General features: G+C 47.3%; 1 protein-coding gene across 1 annotated transcript in view; it reads left to right on the top strand.

Moving 5' to 3' along the window:
- Positions 1 to 18536, top strand: part of LOC142748440 (very-long-chain 3-oxoacyl-CoA reductase-B-like) — a 53717-nt gene extending 35181 nt beyond the window's left edge. Inside the window, exons 8-11 of the mRNA XM_075855539.1 lie at positions 15811 to 15892; positions 16146 to 16211; positions 16727 to 16876; positions 18348 to 18536. Of these exons, the coding sequence (XP_075711654.1) occupies positions 15811 to 15892; positions 16146 to 16211; positions 16727 to 16876; positions 18348 to 18464 (415 nt within the window). The 3' untranslated portion in view covers positions 18465 to 18536. The remainder of the gene's footprint in view (positions 1 to 15810; positions 15893 to 16145; positions 16212 to 16726; positions 16877 to 18347) is intronic.
- The last annotated feature ends 1109 nt before the right edge of the window (positions 18537 to 19645 follow it).

Genomic DNA, 19645 nt, shown 5'->3' with positions numbered 1-19645 from the left:
GCAGTGTGGTCAGTTGGACTGTGGACCTAGCAGTGTGGTTGGTTGGTGGTTTGACTATGGAAATGACATTGCGGTACTGTTGAGATAGCAGTGTGGCTGGTTGGATGGTGGTTTGACTGTGGAGATAGCAGTGTGGATGGTGGTTGGACTGTGGAGATAGCAGTGTGGTTGGTTGGTTGGTTAGCGGTTGGACTGTGGAGATAGCTGTATGGTTGGTTGATGATTAGACTGTGGAAATGGCATTGTTGTTTGACTGTGGAGAGAGCAGTTTGGTTGGTTGGTTTGTGGTTGCACTGTGGAGATGGCAGTATGGTTGGTTGGTGGTTGGACTATGGAGATAGCAGTGTGGTTGGATGGTGGATGGACCGTGGAGATACCAGTGTGGTAGGTTGGTTGGTTTGATGGTTGGTGGTTGGACTGTAGACATGGCAGTGTGGTTGGTTGGTTGGTTGGACTTTGGAGATAGTAGTGTGGTTAGTTGGTGGTTGGACTGTGGAGATAGCAGTGTGGTTGGTTGGTTGGCAGTTGGACTGTGGACATAGCAGTGTGGTTGGTTGATGGTTGGATTGTGGACATAGCAGTGTGGGTGGGTGGGTGGGTGGTTGGTTGGTTTGTATTAGGACTGTTGAGATAGCAGTCTGGTTGGTTGGTTGCTGGTTGGACAGTGGAGATAGCAATGTGGTGGGTTGGTGGTTGGACTGTGGAGATAGCAGTGTGGATGGTGGTTGGACTGTGGAGATAGCAGTGTGGTTGGTTGGTGGTTGGACTGTGGAGATAGCTGTGTGGTTGGTTGATGATTAGACTGTGGAAATGGCATTGTGGTTGGACTGTGGAGAGAGCAGTGTGGTTGGTTGTTGGTGGTTGGACTGTGGAGATAGCAGTGTGGTTGGTTTTTTGGTGGTTGGATTGTGGAGATAACAATGTGGTTGGTTGGTGGTTGGACTGTGGAGATAGCAGTGTGGATGGTGGTTGGACTGTGGAGATAGCAGGGTGGTTGGTTTGTTGGTGGTTGGACTGTGGACATAGCAGTGTGGTTGGTTGATATTTGGACTGTGGAAATGGCATTGTGGCTGGACTGTGGAGGTAGCAGTGTGGTTGGTTAGTAGGTTGGTGATTGGACTGTGGACATAGCAGTGTGGTTTGTTGGTGGTTGGACTGTAGACATAGCAGTGTGGTTGGTTGGTGGTTGGACTGTGGAGATAGCAGTGTGGTTGGTTGTTTGGTGGTTGGACTGTGGAGATAGCAATGTGGTTGGTTGGTGATTGGACTGTGGAGATAGCAGTGTGGATGGTGGTTGGACTGTGGAGATAGCTGTGTGGTTGGTTGGTGGTTGGACTGTGGAGATAGCAGTGTGGTTGGTTGATTTTTGGACTGTGGAAATGGCATTGTGGTTGGACTGTGGAGAGAAGTGTGATTGTAGCAGAACACCTATAAGACAGTAGATGATGGTCATTATCTTTTGTTTTTTAGGAAGAAAGGTTGGTTGGTGGTTGGGCTGTGGAGGTAGCAGTGCGGTTGGTTGGTTGGGTGGTTGGTTGGTGGTTGGACTGTGGAGATGTCAGTGTGGTTGGTTGGTGGTTGGACTGTGGAAATGGCATTGTGGTTGGACTGTGGAGGTAGCAGTGTGGTTGGTTAGTAGGTTGGTGATTGGACTGTGGACATAGCAGTGTGGTTTGTTGGTGGTTGGACTGTAGACATAGCAGTGTGGTTGGTTGGTGGTTGGACTGTGGAGATAGCAGTGTGGTTGGTTGTTTGGTGGTTGGACTGTGGAGATAGCAATGTGGTTGGTTGGTGATTGGACTGTGGAGATAGCTGTGTGGATGGTGGTTGGACTGTGGAGATAGCTGTGTGGTAGGTTGGTTAGTTTGTTGGTTGGACTGTAGACATAGCAGTGTGGTTGGTGGATGGACTGTGGAGAGAGCGGTGTGGCTGGTTGGTGGTTGGACTGTGGAGATAGCAGTGTGGTTGGTTGGTTGGTTGGTTGGTGGTTGGACTGTGGAGATAGCAGTGTGGTTGGTTGGTTGGTTGGTTGGTTGGTTGGTTGGTTGGCGGTTGGACTGTGGACATAACAGTGTGGTTGGTTGGTAGATTTATGGTTGGATTGTGGACATAGCAGTGTGGTTGGTTGGTTTGTGGTAGGACTGTGGAGATAGCAGTCTGGTTGGTTGGTTTGTTGGTTTGTGGTAGGACTGTGGAGATAGCGGTGTGGTTGGTTGGTTGGTTGGACTGTGGACATAGCAGTGTGGTTTGTTGGTTGGTTGGTTGGTTGGTTGGTTGGTTTGTGGTTGGACTGTGGAGATAGCAGTGTGGTTGGTTGATGATTAGACTGTGGAAATGGCATTGCGGTTGGACTGTGGAGATATGTGTGATTGTAGCAGAACCCCTATAAGCCCAGTAGATGATGGTCATTATCTTTTTGTTTTTTAGGAAGTAAGGTTGGTTGGTGTTTGGACTGTGGAGGTAGCAGTGCGGTTGGTTGGTTGATGTTTGGACTGTGGAGATAGCAGTTTGGTTGGTTGGTTTGTGGTTGGACTGTGGAGATGGCAGTATGGTTGGTTGGTTGGTGGTTGAACTATGGAGATAGTAGTGTGGTTGGTTGGTGGTTGGACCGTGGAGATAGCAGTGTGGTAGGTTGGTTGGTTTGTTGGTTGGTGGTTGGACTGTAGACATAGCAGTGTGGTTGGTGGATGGACTGTGGAGAGCGGTGTGGTTGGTTGGTGGTTGGACTGTGGAGATAGCAGTGTGGTTGGTTGTTTGGTTGGTGGTTGGGCTGTGGAGATAGCAGTGTAGTTGGTTGGTTGGTTTGTGGTAGGACTGTGGAGTTAGCAGTCTGGTTGGTTGGATTGCTTGCTTGCTTGCTGGTTGGACTGTGGACATAGCAGTGTGGTCAGTTGGACTGTGGATCTAGCAGTGCGGTTCTTTGGTGGTTGGACTATGGAAATTATATTGTGGTTTGACTGTGGATATAGCAGTGTGGCTGGTTGGATGGTGGTTGGACTGTGGAGATAGCAATGTGATTGGTTGGTGATTGGACTGTGGAGATAGCAGTGTGATTGGTTGGTGATTGGACTGTGGAGATAGCAGTGTGGATGGTGGTTGGACTGTGGAGATAGCAGTGTGGTTGGTTGGTTGGTGGTTGGCCTGTGGAAATGGCATTGCGGTTGGACTGTGGAGAGAGCAGTTTGGTTGATTGGACTGTGGAGATGGCAGTATGGTTGGTTGGTGGTTGGACTATGGAGATAGCAGTGTGGTTGGTTGGTGGTTGGACTGTGGACATAGCAGTGTGATTGGTTGGTTGTTTTGGGTTTGGTTGGTGGTTGGACCGTGGAGATAGTGTGGTTGGAGTGTGCAGATAGCAGTGTGGTTTGTTGGTTGGTTGGTGGTTCCACTGTGGAGATAGCAGTGTGGTTGTTTGGTTAGTGGTTGGACCGTGGAGATAGTAGTGTGGTTGGACTGTGGACATAGCAGTGTGGTTGGTTGGTTGGTTGGTTGGTGGTTGGACCGTGGAGATAGCAGTGTGGTTGGTTGGTGGTTGGACCGTGGAGATAGCAGTGTGGTTGGTTGGTGGTTGGACCGTGGAGATAGTAGTGTGTTTAGGCCGTGGACATAGCAGTGTGGTTGGTTGCTTGGATCGTTGCTTGGTTGAGTTATGGTTGGACTGTGGACATAGCAGTATGGTTGGTTGGTTGGTGGTTGGACTGTGGAGATAGCAGTGTGGTTGGTTGGTGGATGGACTGTGAAGAGAGCGGTGTGGTTGGTTGGACTGTGGAGATAGCAGTGTTGTTGGTTGGTTGGTGGTTGGACTGTGGAGATAGCAGTGTGGTTGGTTGGTTGGTTGGTTGGTTGGTGGTTGGACCGTGGAGATAGCAGTGTGGTTGGTTGGTGGTTGGACCGTGGAGATAGCAGTGTGGTTGGTTACATAGTTACATAGTTACATAGTTAGTACGGCTGAAAAAAGACACATGTCCATCAAGTCCAACCAAGGGAAGGGAAAAGGGAAGGAAAAATGTCTACACATGGTTGGTGGTTGGACCGTGGAGATAGTAGTGTGTTTAGGCCGTGGACATAGCAGTGTGGTTGGTTGCTTGGATCGTTGCTTGGTTGAGTTATGGTTGGACTGTGGAGATAGCAGTGTTGTTGGTTGGTTGGTGGTTGGACTGTGGAGATAGCAGTGTGGTTGGTTGGTTGGTTGGCGGTTGGACTGTGGACATTGCAGTGTGGTTGGTTGGTTGGATTGTGGACATAGCAGTGTGGTTGGTTGGTGGTTGGACTGTGGAGATAGCAGTGTGGTTGGTTTGGTTGGTTGGTTGGTGGTTGGACTGTGGAGATAGCAGTGTGGTTGGTTGATGGTTAGACTGTGGAAATGGCATTGTGGTTGGACTGTGGAGAGAAGTGTGATTGTAGCAGAACACCTATAAGACAGTAGATGATGGTCATTATCTTTTGTTTTTTAGGAAGAAAGGTTGGTTGGTGGTTGGGCTGTGGAGGTAGCAGTGCGGTTGGTTGGTTGGTTGGTTGGTGTTTGGACTGTGGACATAGCAGTGTGGTCAGTTGGACTGTGGACCTAGCAGTGTGGTTGGACTATGGAAATAACATTGCGGTACTGTTGAGATAGCAGTATGGCTGGTTGGATGGTGGTTGGACTGTGGAGATAGCAGTGTGGATGGTGGTTGGACTGTGGAGATAGCAGTCTGGTTGGTTGGTTGGTTGCTGGTTGGACAGTGGAGATAGCAGTGTGGTTGGTTGGTTGGTTGGTTGGTTGGTTGGTTGGTGTTTGGACTGTGGACATAGCAGTGTGGTCAGTTGGACTGTGGACCTAGCAGTGTGGTTGGACTATGGAAATAACATTGCGGTACTGTTGAGATAGCAGTATGGCTGGTTGGATGGTGGTTGGACTGTGGAGATAGCAGTGTGGATGGTGGTTGGACTGTGGAGATAGCAGTGTGGTTGGTTGGTTGGCGGTTGGACTGTGGAGATAGCTGTGTGGTTGGTTGATGATTAGACTGTGGAAATGGCATTATGGTTTGACTGTGGAGAGAGCAGTTTGGTTGGTTGGTTTGTGGTTGCACTGTGGACATGGCAGTATGGTTGGTTGGTTGGTTGGTTGGTGGTTGGACTATGGAGATAGCAGTGTGGTTGGATGGTTGTTGGACCGTGGAGATAACAGTGTGGTAGGTTGGTTGGTTGGTTTGATGGTTGGTGGTTGGACTGTAGACATAGCAGTGTGGTTGGTTGGTTGGTTGGCAGTTGGACTGTGGACATAGCAGTGTGGTTGGTTGATGGTTGGATTGTGGACATAGCAGTGTGGGGGGGGGTGGTTGGTTGGTTTGTATTAGGACTGTGGAGATAGCAGTCTGGTTGGTTGGTTGCTGGTTGGACAGTGGAGATAGCAATGTGGTTGTTTGGTGGTATGACTGTGGAGATAGCAGTGTGGATGGTGGTTGGACTGTGGAGATAGCAGTGTGGTTGGTTGGTTGGTGTTTGGACTGTGGACATAGCAGTGTGGTCAGTTGGACTGTGGACCTAGCAGTGTGGTTGGTTGGTGGTTTGACTATGGAAATGACATTGCGGTACTGTTGAGATAGCAGTGTGGCTGGTTGGATGGTGGTTTGACTGTGGAGATAGCAGTGTGGATGGTGGTTGGACTGTGGAGATAGCAGTGTGGTTGGTTGGTTGGTTAGCGGTTGGACTGTGGAGATAGCTGTATGGTTGGTTGATGATTAGACTGTGGAAATGGCATTGTTGTTTGACTGTGGAGAGAGCAGTTTGGTTGGTTGGTTTGTGGTTGCACTGTGGAGATGGCAGTATGGTTGGTTGGTGGTTGGACTATGGAGATAGCAGTGTGGTTGGATGGTGGATGGACCGTGGAGATACCAGTGTGGTAGGTTGGTTGGTTTGATGGTTGGTGGTTGGACTGTAGACATGGCAGTGTGGTTGGTTGGTTGGTTGGACTTTGGAGATAGTAGTGTGGTTAGTTGGTGGTTGGACTGTGGAGATAGCAGTGTGGTTGGTTGGTTGGCAGTTGGACTGTGGACATAGCAGTGTGGTTGGTTGATGGTTGGATTGTGGACATAGCAGTGTGGGTGGGTGGGTGGGTGGTTGGTTGGTTTGTATTAGGACTGTTGAGATAGCAGTCTGGTTGGTTGGTTGCTGGTTGGACAGTGGAGATAGCAATGTGGTGGGTTGGTGGTTGGACTGTGGAGATAGCAGTGTGGATGGTGGTTGGACTGTGGAGATAGCAGTGTGGTTGGTTGGTGGTTGGACTGTGGAGATAGCTGTGTGGTTGGTTGATGATTAGACTGTGGAAATGGCATTGTGGTTGGACTGTGGAGAGAGCAGTGTGGTTGGTTGTTGGTGGTTGGACTGTGGAGATAGCAGTGTGGTTGGTTTTTTGGTGGTTGGATTGTGGAGATAACAATGTGGTTGGTTGGTGGTTGGACTGTGGAGATAGCAGTGTGGATGGTGGTTGGACTGTGGAGATAGCAGGGTGGTTGGTTTGTTGGTGGTTGGACTGTGGACATAGCAGTGTGGTTGGTTGATATTTGGACTGTGGAAATGGCATTGTGGCTGGACTGTGGAGGTAGCAGTGTGGTTGGTTAGTAGGTTGGTGATTGGACTGTGGACATAGCAGTGTGGTTTGTTGGTGGTTGGACTGTAGACATAGCAGTGTGGTTGGTTGGTGGTTGGACTGTGGAGATAGCAGTGTGGTTGGTTGTTTGGTGGTTGGACTGTGGAGATAGCAATGTGGTTGGTTGGTGATTGGACTGTGGAGATAGCAGTGTGGATGGTGGTTGGACTGTGGAGATAGCTGTGTGGTTGGTTGGTGGTTGGACTGTGGAGATAGCAGTGTGGTTGGTTGATTTTTGGACTGTGGAAATGGCATTGTGGTTGGACTGTGGAGAGAAGTGTGATTGTAGCAGAACACCTATAAGACAGTAGATGATGGTCATTATCTTTTGTTTTTTAGGAAGAAAGGTTGGTTGGTGGTTGGGCTGTGGAGGTAGCAGTGCGGTTGGTTGGTTGGGTGGTTGGTTGGTGGTTGGACTGTGGAGATGTCAGTGTGGTTGGTTGGTGGTTGGACTGTGGAAATGGCATTGTGGTTGGACTGTGGAGGTAGCAGTGTGGTTGGTTAGTAGGTTGGTGATTGGACTGTGGACATAGCAGTGTGGTTTGTTGGTGGTTGGACTGTAGACATAGCAGTGTGGTTGGTTGGTGGTTGGACTGTGGAGATAGCAGTGTGGTTGGTTGTTTGGTGGTTGGACTGTGGAGATAGCAATGTGGTTGGTTGGTGATTGGACTGTGGAGATAGCTGTGTGGATGGTGGTTGGACTGTGGAGATAGCTGTGTGGTAGGTTGGTTAGTTTGTTGGTTGGACTGTAGACATAGCAGTGTGGTTGGTGGATGGACTGTGGAGAGAGCGGTGTGGCTGGTTGGTGGTTGGACTGTGGAGATAGCAGTGTGGTTGGTTGGTTGGTTGGTTGGTTGGTTGGTTGGTGGTTGGACTGTGGAGATAGCAGTGTGGTTGGTTGGTTGGTTGGTTGGCGGTTGGACTGTGGACATAACAGTGTGGTTGGTTGGTAGATTTATGGTTGGATTGTGGACATAGCAGTGTGGTTGGTTGGTTTGTGGTAGGACTGTGGAGATAGCAGTCTGGTTGGTTGGTTTGTTGGTTTGTGGTAGGACTGTGGAGATAGCGGTGTGGTTGGTTGGTTGGTTGGTTGGTTGGACTGTGGACATAGCAGTGTGGTTTGTTGGTTGGTTGGTTGGTTGGTGGTTGGACTGTGGAGATAGCAGTGTGGTTGGTTGATGATTAGACTGTGGAAATGGCATTGCGGTTGGACTGTGGAGATATGTGTGATTGTAGCAGAACCCCTATAAGCCCAGTAGATGATGGTCATTATCTTTTTGTTTTTTAGGAAGTAAGGTTGGTTGGTGTTTGGACTGTGGAGGTAGCAGTGCGGTTGGTTGGTTGATGTTTGGATTGTGGAGATAGCAGTTTGGTTGGTTGGTTTGTGGTTGGACTGTGGAGATGGCAGTATGGTTGGTTGGTTGGTGGTTGAACTATGGAGATAGTAGTGTGGTTGGTTGGTGGTTGGACCGTGGAGATAGCAGTGTGGTAGGTTGGTTGGTTTGTTGGTTGGTGGTTGGACTGTAGACATAGCAGTGTGGTTGGTGGATGGACTGTGGAGAGCGGTGTGGTTGGTTGGTGGTTGGACTGTGGAGATAGCAGTGTGGTTGGTTGTTTGGTTGGTGGTTGGGCTGTGGAGATAGCAGTGTGGTTGGTTGGTTGGTTTGTGGTAGGACTGTGGAGTTAGCAGTCTGGTTGGTTGGATTGCTTGCTTGCTTGCTGGTTGGACTGTGGACATAGCAGTGTGGTCAGTTGGACTGTGGATCTAGCAGTGCGGTTCTTTGGTGGTTGGACTATGGAAATTATATTGTGGTTTGACTGTGGATATAGCAGTGTGGCTGGTTGGATGGTGGTTGGACTGTGGAGATAGCAATGTGATTGGTTGGTGATTGGACTGTGGAGATAGCAGTGTGGATGGTGGTTGGACTGTGGAGATAGCAGTGTGGTTGGTTGGTTGGTGGTTGGCCTGTGGAAATGGCATTGCGGTTGGACTGTGGAGAGAGCAGTTTGGTTGATTGGACTGTGTAGATGGCAGTATGGTTGGTTGGTGGTTGGACTATGGAGATAGCAGTGTGGTTGGTTGGTGGTTGGACTGTGGACATAGCAGTGTGATTGGTTGGTTGTTTTGGGTTTGGTTGGTGGTTGGACCGTGGAGATAGTGTGGTTGGAGTGTGCAGATAGCAGTGTGGTTTGTTGGTTGGTTGGTGGTTCCACTGTGGAGATAGCAGTGTGGTTGTTTGGTTAGTGGTTGGACCGTGGAGATAGTAGTGTGGTTGGACTGTGGACATAGCAGTGTGGTTGGTTGGTTGGTAGGTTGGTGGTTGGACCGTGGAGATAGCAGTGTGGTTGGTTGGTGGTTGGACCGTGGAGATAGCAGTGTGGTTGGTTGGTGGTTGGACCGTGGAGATAGTAGTGTGTTTAGGCCGTGGACATAGCAGTGTGGTTGGTTGCTTGGATCGTTGCTTGGTTGAGTTATGGTTGGACTGTGGACATAGCAGTATGGTTGGTTGGTTGGTGGTTGGACTGTGGAGATAGCAGTGTGGTTGGTTGGTGGATGGACTGTGAAGAGAGCGGTGTGGTTGGTTGGACTGTGGAGATAGCAGTGTTGTTGGTTGGTTGGTGGTTGGACTGTGGAGATAGCAGTGTGGTTGGTTGGTTGGTTGGTTGGTTGGTGGTTGGACCGTGGAGATAGCAGTGTGGTTGGTTGGTGGTTGGACCGTGGAGATAGCAGTGTGGTTGGTTACATAGTTACATAGTTACATAGTTACATAGTTAGTACGGCTGAAAAAAGACACATGTCCATCAAGTCCAACCAAGGGAAGGGAAAAGGGAAGGAAAAATGTCTACACATGGTTGGTGGTTGGACCGTGGAGATAGTAGTGTGTTTAGGCCGTGGACATAGCAGTGTGGTTGGTTGCTTGGATCGTTGCTTGGTTGAGTTATGGTTGGACTGTGGAGATAGCAGTGTTGTTGGTTGGTTGGTGGTTGGACTGTGGAGATAGCAGTGTGGTTGGTTGGTTGGTTGGTTGGTTGGCGGTTGGACTGTGGACATTGCAGTGTGGTTGGTTGGTTGGATTGTGGACATAGCAGTGTGGTTGGTTGGTGGTTGGACTGTGGAGATAGCAGTGTGGTTGGTTTGGTTGGTTGGTTGGTGGTTGGACTGTGGAGATAGCAGTGTGGTTGGTTGATGGTTAGACTGTGGAAATGGCATTGTGGTTGGACTGTGGAGATAAGTGTGATTGTAGCAGAACCCCTATAAGCCCAGTAGATGATGGTCATTTATCTTTTGTATTTTCGGAAGAAAGGTTGGTTGGTGGTTGGACTGTGGAGGTAGCAGTGAGGTTGGTTGGTGGTTGGACTGTGGATATGGCAGTGTGGTTGGTTGTTTGGTGGTTGGACTGTGGAGAGAGCGGTGTGGTTGGTTGGTGGTCGGACTGTGGAGATAGCAGTGTGGTTGGTTGGACTGTGGAGATAGCAGTGTGGATGGTGTTTGGACTGTGGAGATAGCAGTGTGGTTGGTTGGTTGGTTAGCGGTTGGACTGTGGAGATAGCTGTATGGTTGGTTTATGATTAGACTGTGGAAATGGCATTGTTGTTTGACTGTGGAGAGAGCAGTTTGGTTGGTTGGTTTGTGGTTGCACTGTGGAGATGGCAGTATGGTTGGTTGGTGGTTGGACTATGGAGATAGCAGTGTGGTTGGATGGTGGATGGACCGTGGAGATAGCAGTGTGGTAGGTTGGTTGGTTTGATGGTTGGTGGTTGGACTGTAGACATGGCAGTGTGGTTGGTTGGTTGGTTGGTGGTTGGACTTTGGAGATAGTAGTGTGGTTAGTTGGTGGTTGGACTGTGGAGATAGCAGTGTGGTTGGTTGGTTGGCAGTTGGACTGTGGACATAGCAGTGTGGTTGGTTGATGGTTGGATTGTGGACATAGCAGTGTGGGTGGGTGGGTGATTGGTTGGTTGGTTTGTATTAGGACTGTTGAGATAGCAGTCTGGTTGGTTGCTGGTTGGACAGTGGAGATAGCAATGTGGTGGGTTGGTGGTTGGACTGTGGAGATAGCAGTGTGGTTGGTTTTTTGGTGGTTGGATTGTGGAGATAGCAATGTGGTTGGTTGGTGATTGGACTGTGGAGATAGCAGTGTGGATGGTGGTTGGACTGTGGAGATAGCAGTGTGGTTGATTGATATTTGGACTATGGAAATGGCATTGTGGTTGGACTGTGGAGGTAGCAGTGGGGTTGGTTAGTAGGTTGGTGATTGGAATGTGGACATAGCAGTGTGGTTTGTTGGTGGTTGGACTGTAGACATAGCAGTGTGGTTGGTTGGTGGTTGGACTGTGGAGATAGCAGTGTGGTTGGTTGTTTGGTGGTTGGACTGTGGAGATAGCAATGTGGTTGGTTGGTGATTGGACTGTGGAGATAGCAGTGTGGATGGTGGTTGGACTGTGGAGATAGCAGTGTGTTTGGTTGGTTGATGGTTGGATTGTGGACATAGCAGTGTGGTTGGTTGGCTGGTTGGTTGGTTTGTGGTAGGACTGTGGAGATAGCAGTCAGGTTGGTTGGTTGCTGGTTGGACAGTGGAGATAGCAGTGTGGTTGGTTGGTTGGTGTTTGGACTGTGGACATAGCAGTGTGGTCAGTTGGACTGTGGACCTAGCAGTGTGGTTGGTTGGTGGTTTGACTATGGAAATGACATTGCGGTACTGTTGAGATAGCAGTGTGGCTGGTTGGATGGTGGTTTGACTGTGGAGATAGCAGTGTGGATGGTGGTTGGACTGTGGAGATAGCAGTGTGGTTGGTTGGTTGGTTAGCGGTTGGACTGTGGAGATAGCTGTATGGTTGGTTGATGATTAGACTGTGGAAATGGCATTGTTGTTTGACTGTGGAGAGAGCAGTTTGGTTGGTTGGTTTGTGGTTGCACTGTGGAGATGGCAGTATGGTTGGTTGGTGGTTGGACTATGGAGATAGCAGTGTGGTTGGATGGTGGATGGACCGTGGAGATAGCAGTGTGGTAGGTTGGTTGGTTTGATGGTTGGTGGTTGGACTGTAGACATGGCAGTGTGGTTGGTTGGTTGGTTGGACTTTGGAGATAGTAGTGTGGTTAGTTGGTGGTTGGACTGTGGAGATAGCAGTGTGGTTGGTTGGTTGGCAGTTGGACTGTGGACATAGCAGTGTGGTTGGTTGATGGTTGGATTGTGGACATAGCAGTGTGGGTGGGTGGGTGGGTGGTTGGTTGGTTTGTATTAGGACTGTTGAGATAGCAGTCTGGTTGGTTGGTTGCTGGTTGGACAGTGGAGATAGCAATGTGGTGGGTTGGTGGTTGGACTGTGGAGATAGCAGTGTGGATGGTGGTTGGACTGTGGAGATAGCAGTGTGGTTGGTTGGTGGTTGGACTGTGGAGATAGCTGTGTGGTTGGTTGATGATTAGACTGTGGAAATGGCATTGTGGTTGGACTGTGGAGAGAGCAGTGTGGTTGGTTGTTGGTGGTTGGACTGTGGAGATAGCAGTGTGGTTGGTTTTTTGGTGGTTGGATTGTGGAGATAACAATGTGGTTGGTTGGACTGTGGAGATAGCAGTGTGGATGGTGGTTGGACTGTGGAGATAGCAGTGTGGTTGATTGATATTTGGACTATGGAAATGGCATTGTGGTTGGACTGTGGAGGTAGCAGTGGGGTTGGTTAGTAGGTTGGTGATTGGAATGTGGACATAGCAGTGTGGTTTGTTGGTGGTTGGACTGTAGACATAGCAGTGTGGTTGGTTGGTGGTTGGACTGTGGAGATAGCAGTGTGGTTGGTTGTTTGGTGGTTGGACTGTGGAGATAGCAATGTGGTTGGTTGGTGATTGGACTGTGGAGATAGCAGTGTGGATGGTGGTTGGACTGTGGAGATAGCAGTGTGTTTGGTTGGTTGATGGTTGGATTGTGGACATAGCAGTGTGGTTGGTTGGTTGGCTGGTTGGTTGGTTTGTGGTAGGACTGTGGAGATAGCAGTCAGGTTGGTTGGTTGCTGGTTGGACAGTGGAGATAGCAGTGTGGTTGGTTGGTTGGTGTTTGGACTGTGGACATAGCAGTGTGGTCAGTTGGACTGTGGACCTAGCAGTGTGGTTGGTTGGTGGTTTGACTATGGAAATGACATTGCGGTACTGTTGAGATAGCAGTGTGGCTGGTTGGATGGTGGTTTGACTGTGGAGATAGCAGTGTGGATGGTGGTTGGACTGTGGAGATAGCAGTGTGGTTGGTTGGTTGGTTAGCGGTTGGACTGTGGAGATAGCTGTATGGTTGGTTGATGATTAGACTGTGGAAATGGCATTGTTGTTTGACTGTGGAGAGAGCAGTTTGGTTGGTTGGTTTGTGGTTGCACTGTGGAGATGGCAGTATGGTTGGTTGGTGGTTGGACTATGGAGATAGCAGTGTGGTTGGATGGTGGATGGACCGTGGAGATAGCAGTGTGGTAGGTTGGTTGGTTTGATGGTTGGTGGTTGGACTGTAGACATGGCAGTGTGGTTGGTTGGACTTTGGAGATAGTAGTGTGGTTAGTTGGTGGTTGGACTGTGGAGATAGCAGTGTGGTTGGTTGGTTGGCAGTTGGACTGTGGACATAGCAGTGTGGTTGGTTGATGGTTGGATTGTGGACATAGCAGTGTGGGTGGGTGGGTGGGTGGTTGGTTGGTTTGTATTAGGACTGTTGAGATAGCAGTCTGGTTGGTTGGTTGCTGGTTGGACAGTGGAGATAGCAATGTGGTGGGTTGGTGGTTGGACTGTGGAGATAGCAGTGTGGATGGTGGTTGGACTGTGGAGATAGCAGTGTGGTTGGTTGGTGGTTGGACTGTGGAGATAGCTGTGTGGTTGGTTGATGATTAGACTGTGGAAATGGCATTGTGGTTGGACTGTGGAGAGAGCAGTGTGGTTGGTTGTTGGTGGTTGGACTGTGGAGATAGCAGTGTGGTTGGTTTTTTGGTGGTTGGATTGTGGAGATAACAATGTGGTTGGTTGGTGGTTGGACTGTGGAGATAGCAGTGTGGATGGTGGTTGGACTGTGGAGATAGCAGGGTGGTTGGTTTGTTGGTGGTTGGACTGTGGACATAGCAGTGTGGTTGGTTGATATTTGGACTGTGGAAATGGCATTGTGGCTGGACTGTGGAGGTAGCAGTGTGGTTGGTTAGTAGGTTGGTGATTGGACTGTGGACATAGCAGTGTGGTTTGTTGGTGGTTGGACTGTAGACATAGCAGTGTGGTTGGTTGGTGGTTGGACTGTGGAGATAGCAGTGTGGTTGGTTGTTTGGTGGTTGGACTGTGGAGATAGCAATGTGGTTGGTTGGTGATTGGACTGTGGAGATAGCTGTGTGGATGGTGGTTGGACTGTGGAGATAGCTGTGTGGTTGGTTGGTGGTTGGACTGTGGAGATAGCAGTGTGGTTGGTTGATTTTTGGACTGTGGAAATGGCATTGTGGTTGGACTGTGGAGAGAAGTGTGATTGTAGCAGAACACCTATAAGACAGTAGATGATGGTCATTATCTTTTGTTTTTTAGGAAGAAAGGTTGGTTGGTGGTTGGGCTGTGGAGGTAGCAGTGCGGTTGGTTGGTTGGTTGGTTGGGTGGTTGGTTGGTGGTTGGACTGTGGAGATGTCAGTGTGGTTGGTTGGTGGTTGGACCGTGGAGAGAGTAGTGTGGTTGGTTGGTTGGACTGTAGACATAGTAGTGTGGTTGGTTGGTGGATGGACTGGAGATAGCAGTGTGGTTGGTTGGACTGTGGACATAGCAGTATGGTTGGTTGGATTGTGGACATAGCAGTGTGGTTGGACAGTGGAGATAGCAGTGTGGTTGGTTGGTTTGTGGTAGAACTGTGGAGATAGCAGTGTGGTTTGTTGGTTGGTGGTTTGACTGTGGACATGGCAGTGTGGTTGGTTGGTTGGTGGTTGGACTGTGGACAAGGCAGTGTGGTTGGTTGGACTGTGGACCTAGCAGTGTGGTTGGTTGGTTGGTTGGTGGTTGGACTGTGGACATTGCAGTGTCCACAGTCCAACCACCAAACAACCGACCACACTGCTATATCCACAGTCCGCAGTGGTTGGTTATACTGTGGACCCAGCAGTGTGGTTGGTTGATGGTTGGACCGTGGAGATAGTGTGGTTGGTTGATGGTTGTACTTTGGAAATGGCATTGCGGTTGGACTGTGGAGATAGCAGTGTGGTTGGTTGTTTGGTGGTTGGACTGTGGACATATTAGTGGGTTTGGTTGGTGGTTGGACTGTGAACAGATCAGTGGGGTTGGTTGGTGGTTGGAATGTGGATATAGCAGTGTGGTTGGTTGTTTGCTGGTTGGACTGTGGAGATAGCAGTGGGGTTGGTTGGTTGGACTGTGGACAGATCAGTGGGGTTGGTTGGTTGGTGGTTGGACTGTGGAGATAGCAGTGTGGTTGGACTATGGAGATATCAGTGTGGTTGTTTGGTTTGTTGGTTGGTTGGTTGGTGGTTGGATTGTGGAGATAGCAGTGTGGTTGGACTATGGAGATATCATTGTGGTTGGTTGGTTGGTTGGACTGTGGACATAGCAGTGTGGTTGGTTGGACTATGGACCTAGCAGTGTGGTTAGTTGGTGGTTGGACTGTGGAAATGGCATTGCGGTTGGACTGTGGAGATAGCAGTGTGGCTGGTTGGATGGTGTTTGGACTGTGGAGATAGCAGTGTGGTTGGTTTTTTGGTGCTTGGACTGTGGAGATAGCAGTGTGGTTGGTGGTTGGACTGTGGAGATAGCAGTGTGGTTGGACTGTGGAGGTAGCAGTGTAGTTGGTTAGTAGGTTGGTGATTGGACTGTGGACATAGCAGTGTGGTTTGTTGGTGGTTGGACTGTAGACATAGCAGTGTGGTTGGTTGGACTGTGGAGATAGCAGTGTGGTTGGTTGTTTGGTGGTTGGACTGTGGAGATAGCAATGGGGTTGGTTGGTGATTGGACTGTGGAGATAGCAGTGTGGATGGTGGTTGGACTGTGGAGATAGCAGTGTGGTTGGTTGGTTGGTTGGTTGGTTGGTTGGTTGGTTGGTTGGTGGTTGGACTGTGGAGATAGCAGTGTGGTTGGTTGATATTTGGACTGTGAAAATGGCATTGTGGTTGGACTGTGGAAATAAGTGTGATTGTAGCAGAATCTCTATAAGCCCAGTAGATGACGGTCATTATCTTTTGTTTTTTAGAAAGAAAGGTCTGATAATCAACCTGTCATCTGAAGCTGGTAATCACCCTGTCCAGATGATGACCATGTACAGTGCCACCAAGGTATTGCTGCCTTCTATGGGGTATCCTCCATTCCTTTCCTCTTCATGCAGACGTGTCCTGCATGGAGGTCCCCTTTTCATTTTCCATTGGTAGTCTCAGCATGAAGCTTTAGATATGCTTATAGACTAGGGGTGTGGCTGTGACTACCTCATGCTCATTTACACAAGAAAGGAAGTGGCTGTAGATGTTTCTATATTATCTCCGATATCTGCTTCATCTCCTTTACTCAATCCTGTTCTTTGATATCTTCCAGGCATTCCTGGATTACTTCTCCCGCGGTCTTAACATAGAATATAAATCAAAAGGGATAACCGTACAGGTAATGTCTGACCGAGTGGGAACACTAAAATTACATGATGGGGGAGTAGTGCTGTGTGGTTTTCTGAGACATTATCACACATAATAGGATTAGATACAGTATCACACATAATGGGATTAGATACATGGCTCAGCAAACAAATTTACACATGATAGGGGCTCAACAGATAGTATCACACATACTGGGATTAGATACATGACCTCAGCAGATGGTATCACACGTGATAAGATTAGATACAGCAGTTTAGCAGGCAGTGTCACACATTATGGGATTAGATACATCAGTTCAGCAGAAGGTATCACACATGATTGGCTTACATACCACAGCTCAGTAGACCGTATCACACATGATAGGATGAGATACAGTAACTCAGCAGACAGTATCACACATGATAGGTTCAGCTACAAAGCTCAGCAAACGGTATCACACTTTATAGGTTCAGATATAGGAGCTCAGCAGACAGTATCACATATGATTAGATACATCTGCTATAATGACTCCTTATATGTCTACAGTCAGTGATGCCCCTGGCAGTTTCTACTAACATGACCCAGAATTTACAAGCTAATCTTCTCGTGAAATCTGCCAATGAATTTGCCAGGGAAGCTCTGAACACTGTGGGATACACCCATCGGACCAGCGGCTGCCTCTCGCACTCAATTCAGGTAATGAAATCTGAATGCAGCTCTGGATGTGACTGGAGTATAATGTATGATGTAACACATCAAAACTAAATATATGTAACATTACATATAGATCTAAACAGTATATTGGTATTTACAGAGCGGGTTACTCTGCAACCCATTCACTGCCAATGCAAACTGAAATCACCATGCTTCCCAGAGAACAAGGAAATCCCAGTTAAATTGGTTGTCCGACGACAGAAAATGTTCATAATTGGTAAGGAAATGTAAAATGGAGATACTTACTAATATACTTTCACTTTCAAAACTGCAAGGATGTCCAGATTTCCCTGTCCTGTGATGTCGTCCCAGAAGTGGAGATTCTCCCCTTAGTTGTGACGTCCCGACACAGATTCAGGATGCAGGGATGAGTAACGTGATGACGGGGCTGGCTACCTGGCTGAGTCAGATAGATAAGGCGGCCCCTTCTCTGTCACAGCTATTACACAGTAGCTTTATGTCTTGTCTGCAATTGTTTTCCTCCTGCCTTCCATCACCGCTATCTCACTTTCCCCCTTGACTGTCAGCATATCTGCTTTCTGTATGAGCCGTTGGCAGCAATAATAATGAAGGCCGCTCACTCTGAAAGCAGATAGCTCCGTGCTAACAGTGAAGAGGGGAAGGGAGCTAACAGAATAGAAGAGCAGGAGGAAAAGGGACACCTGTAGACTGGACATAAAGCTACTGTGTAAAAGCCGTTATGTAATAAACTGAGCCAGGCAGCCAGCCCATTCATCACGACACCTACACACAGAGAGGATGGAGCACCCTGCATCCATTTCACAGCTAAGGAAAGAAGCTCCACTTCTGGGACCACAGGACAGGAAAATCAGGACATCATTGCCGTTTCGAAGGTGAAAGTATATTTGTGTCTATTTTCTGTATTTCCTAACCAATTAGGGGCATTTTCTGTCGTTGGACAGCACCTTTAGGCCTATCCCCTTTTATAGTGCCCCCTAGTGGTAAACTATAGATATATATGTGCTGTAGCAAGACACAGGGTGGTCCATCCTCTCTCTCTAAAGTATTTATTTCACATAGTTCTCACTACAGTCTGTTTCTGCCTTAACAACCTCATCAGCAGACAGCAGGAATCTGGATATGAGTTGATTTAATGTAAAATACAATGGAAACAACTTTACTGGATTATTGACTGCAGCCAGTAGGAAGGTAGAGACACAGCAGACCATAGAAATCCTATCTTAAGATAAGTCAGTGCTGTAGTTCACAGGGCTCTGAGCTGATATGGCCCAAAAGACTGATACAGATCTGTCCTCACTGGTGTCCTCTCATTAGCAGGCAGCAGATTCATGTTCTAAGATTCTTCCTAGTCAGATATTGTCTCCAAAGTGACATTTACCTGGCTACATACCCACTAGATACTGCCACCTAGTGGCCACAACTTTAAATGCAGAACGTTTATAATATGGTTCTGATCATATTCTTTCTACAGAGTTTCTTTCTCAACCTCACCGTCTCAGACTCCCTCCTGTCCTCCAGACTAATTAAAAGCCTCATTAAGAAAGCCACACAGTCAGTGATAAAGAGAAGAAGACAGAAGCAACAATAGCACAAAGAGAGGAAGAAGCGATGTCTGCGGCTATGTAAGAAGCAACTGGAAATACTTGATGTTATGTGGAGAAGAGTCAATAAATGATTGATGAAAATTGATCTGTCTATTCCTACTCATGATCAATATATATATATATATATATATATATATATATATATATATATATATATATAGCCTCCTATATACAAGAATATAACTACTATAATACTGCCCCTATATACAAGAATATAACTACTATAATACTGCCCCTATATACAAGAATATAACTACTATAATACTGCCCCTATATACAAGAATATAACTGCTATAATACTGCCCCCTATATACAAGAATATAACTACTATAATACTGCTCCCAATATACAAGAATATAACTACTATAATACTGCCCCTATATACAAGAATATAACTACTATAATACTGCTCCCAATATACAAGAATATAACTACTATAATACTGCCCCTATATACAAGAATATAACTACTATAATACTGCTCCTATATACAAGAATATAACTACTATAATACTGTCCCAATATACAAGAATATAACTACTATAATACTGCCCCCTATATACAAGAATATAACTACTATAATACTGCTCCTATATACAAGACTATAACTACTATAATACTGCCTCCTAAATACAAGAATATAACTACTATAATACTGCCCCCTATATACAAGAATATAACTACTATAATACTGCCCCCTATATACAAGAATATAACTACTATAATACTGCTCCTATATACAAGTATATATATACTATAACACTGCCCCCTATATACAAGAATATAACTACTATAATACTGCCCCCTATATACAAGAATATAACTACTATAATACTGCTCCCTATATACAAGAATATAACTACTATAATACTGCCCCTATATACAAGAATATAACTACTATAATACTGCTCCTATATACAAGTATATATATATACTATAACACTGCCCCCTATATACAAGAATATAACTACTATAATACTGCTCCCTATATACAAGAATATAACTACTATAATACTGCTCCCTATATACAAGAATATAACTACTATAATACTGCTCCCTATATACAAGAATATAACTACTATAATACTGCTCCTATACACAAGAATATAACTACTATAATACTGCTCCTATATACAAGAATATAACTACTGTAATACTGCTCCCTA

The sequence above is a fragment of the Rhinoderma darwinii genome, chromosome 3 (genome assembly GCF_050947455.1).
Source record: "Rhinoderma darwinii isolate aRhiDar2 chromosome 3, aRhiDar2.hap1, whole genome shotgun sequence".
Lineage (NCBI taxonomy): Eukaryota > Metazoa > Chordata > Amphibia > Anura > Rhinodermatidae > Rhinoderma > Rhinoderma darwinii.
The sequence above is the reverse complement of the archived record's forward strand: the minus strand, read 5'-3'. Positions and strand labels throughout refer to the sequence as shown.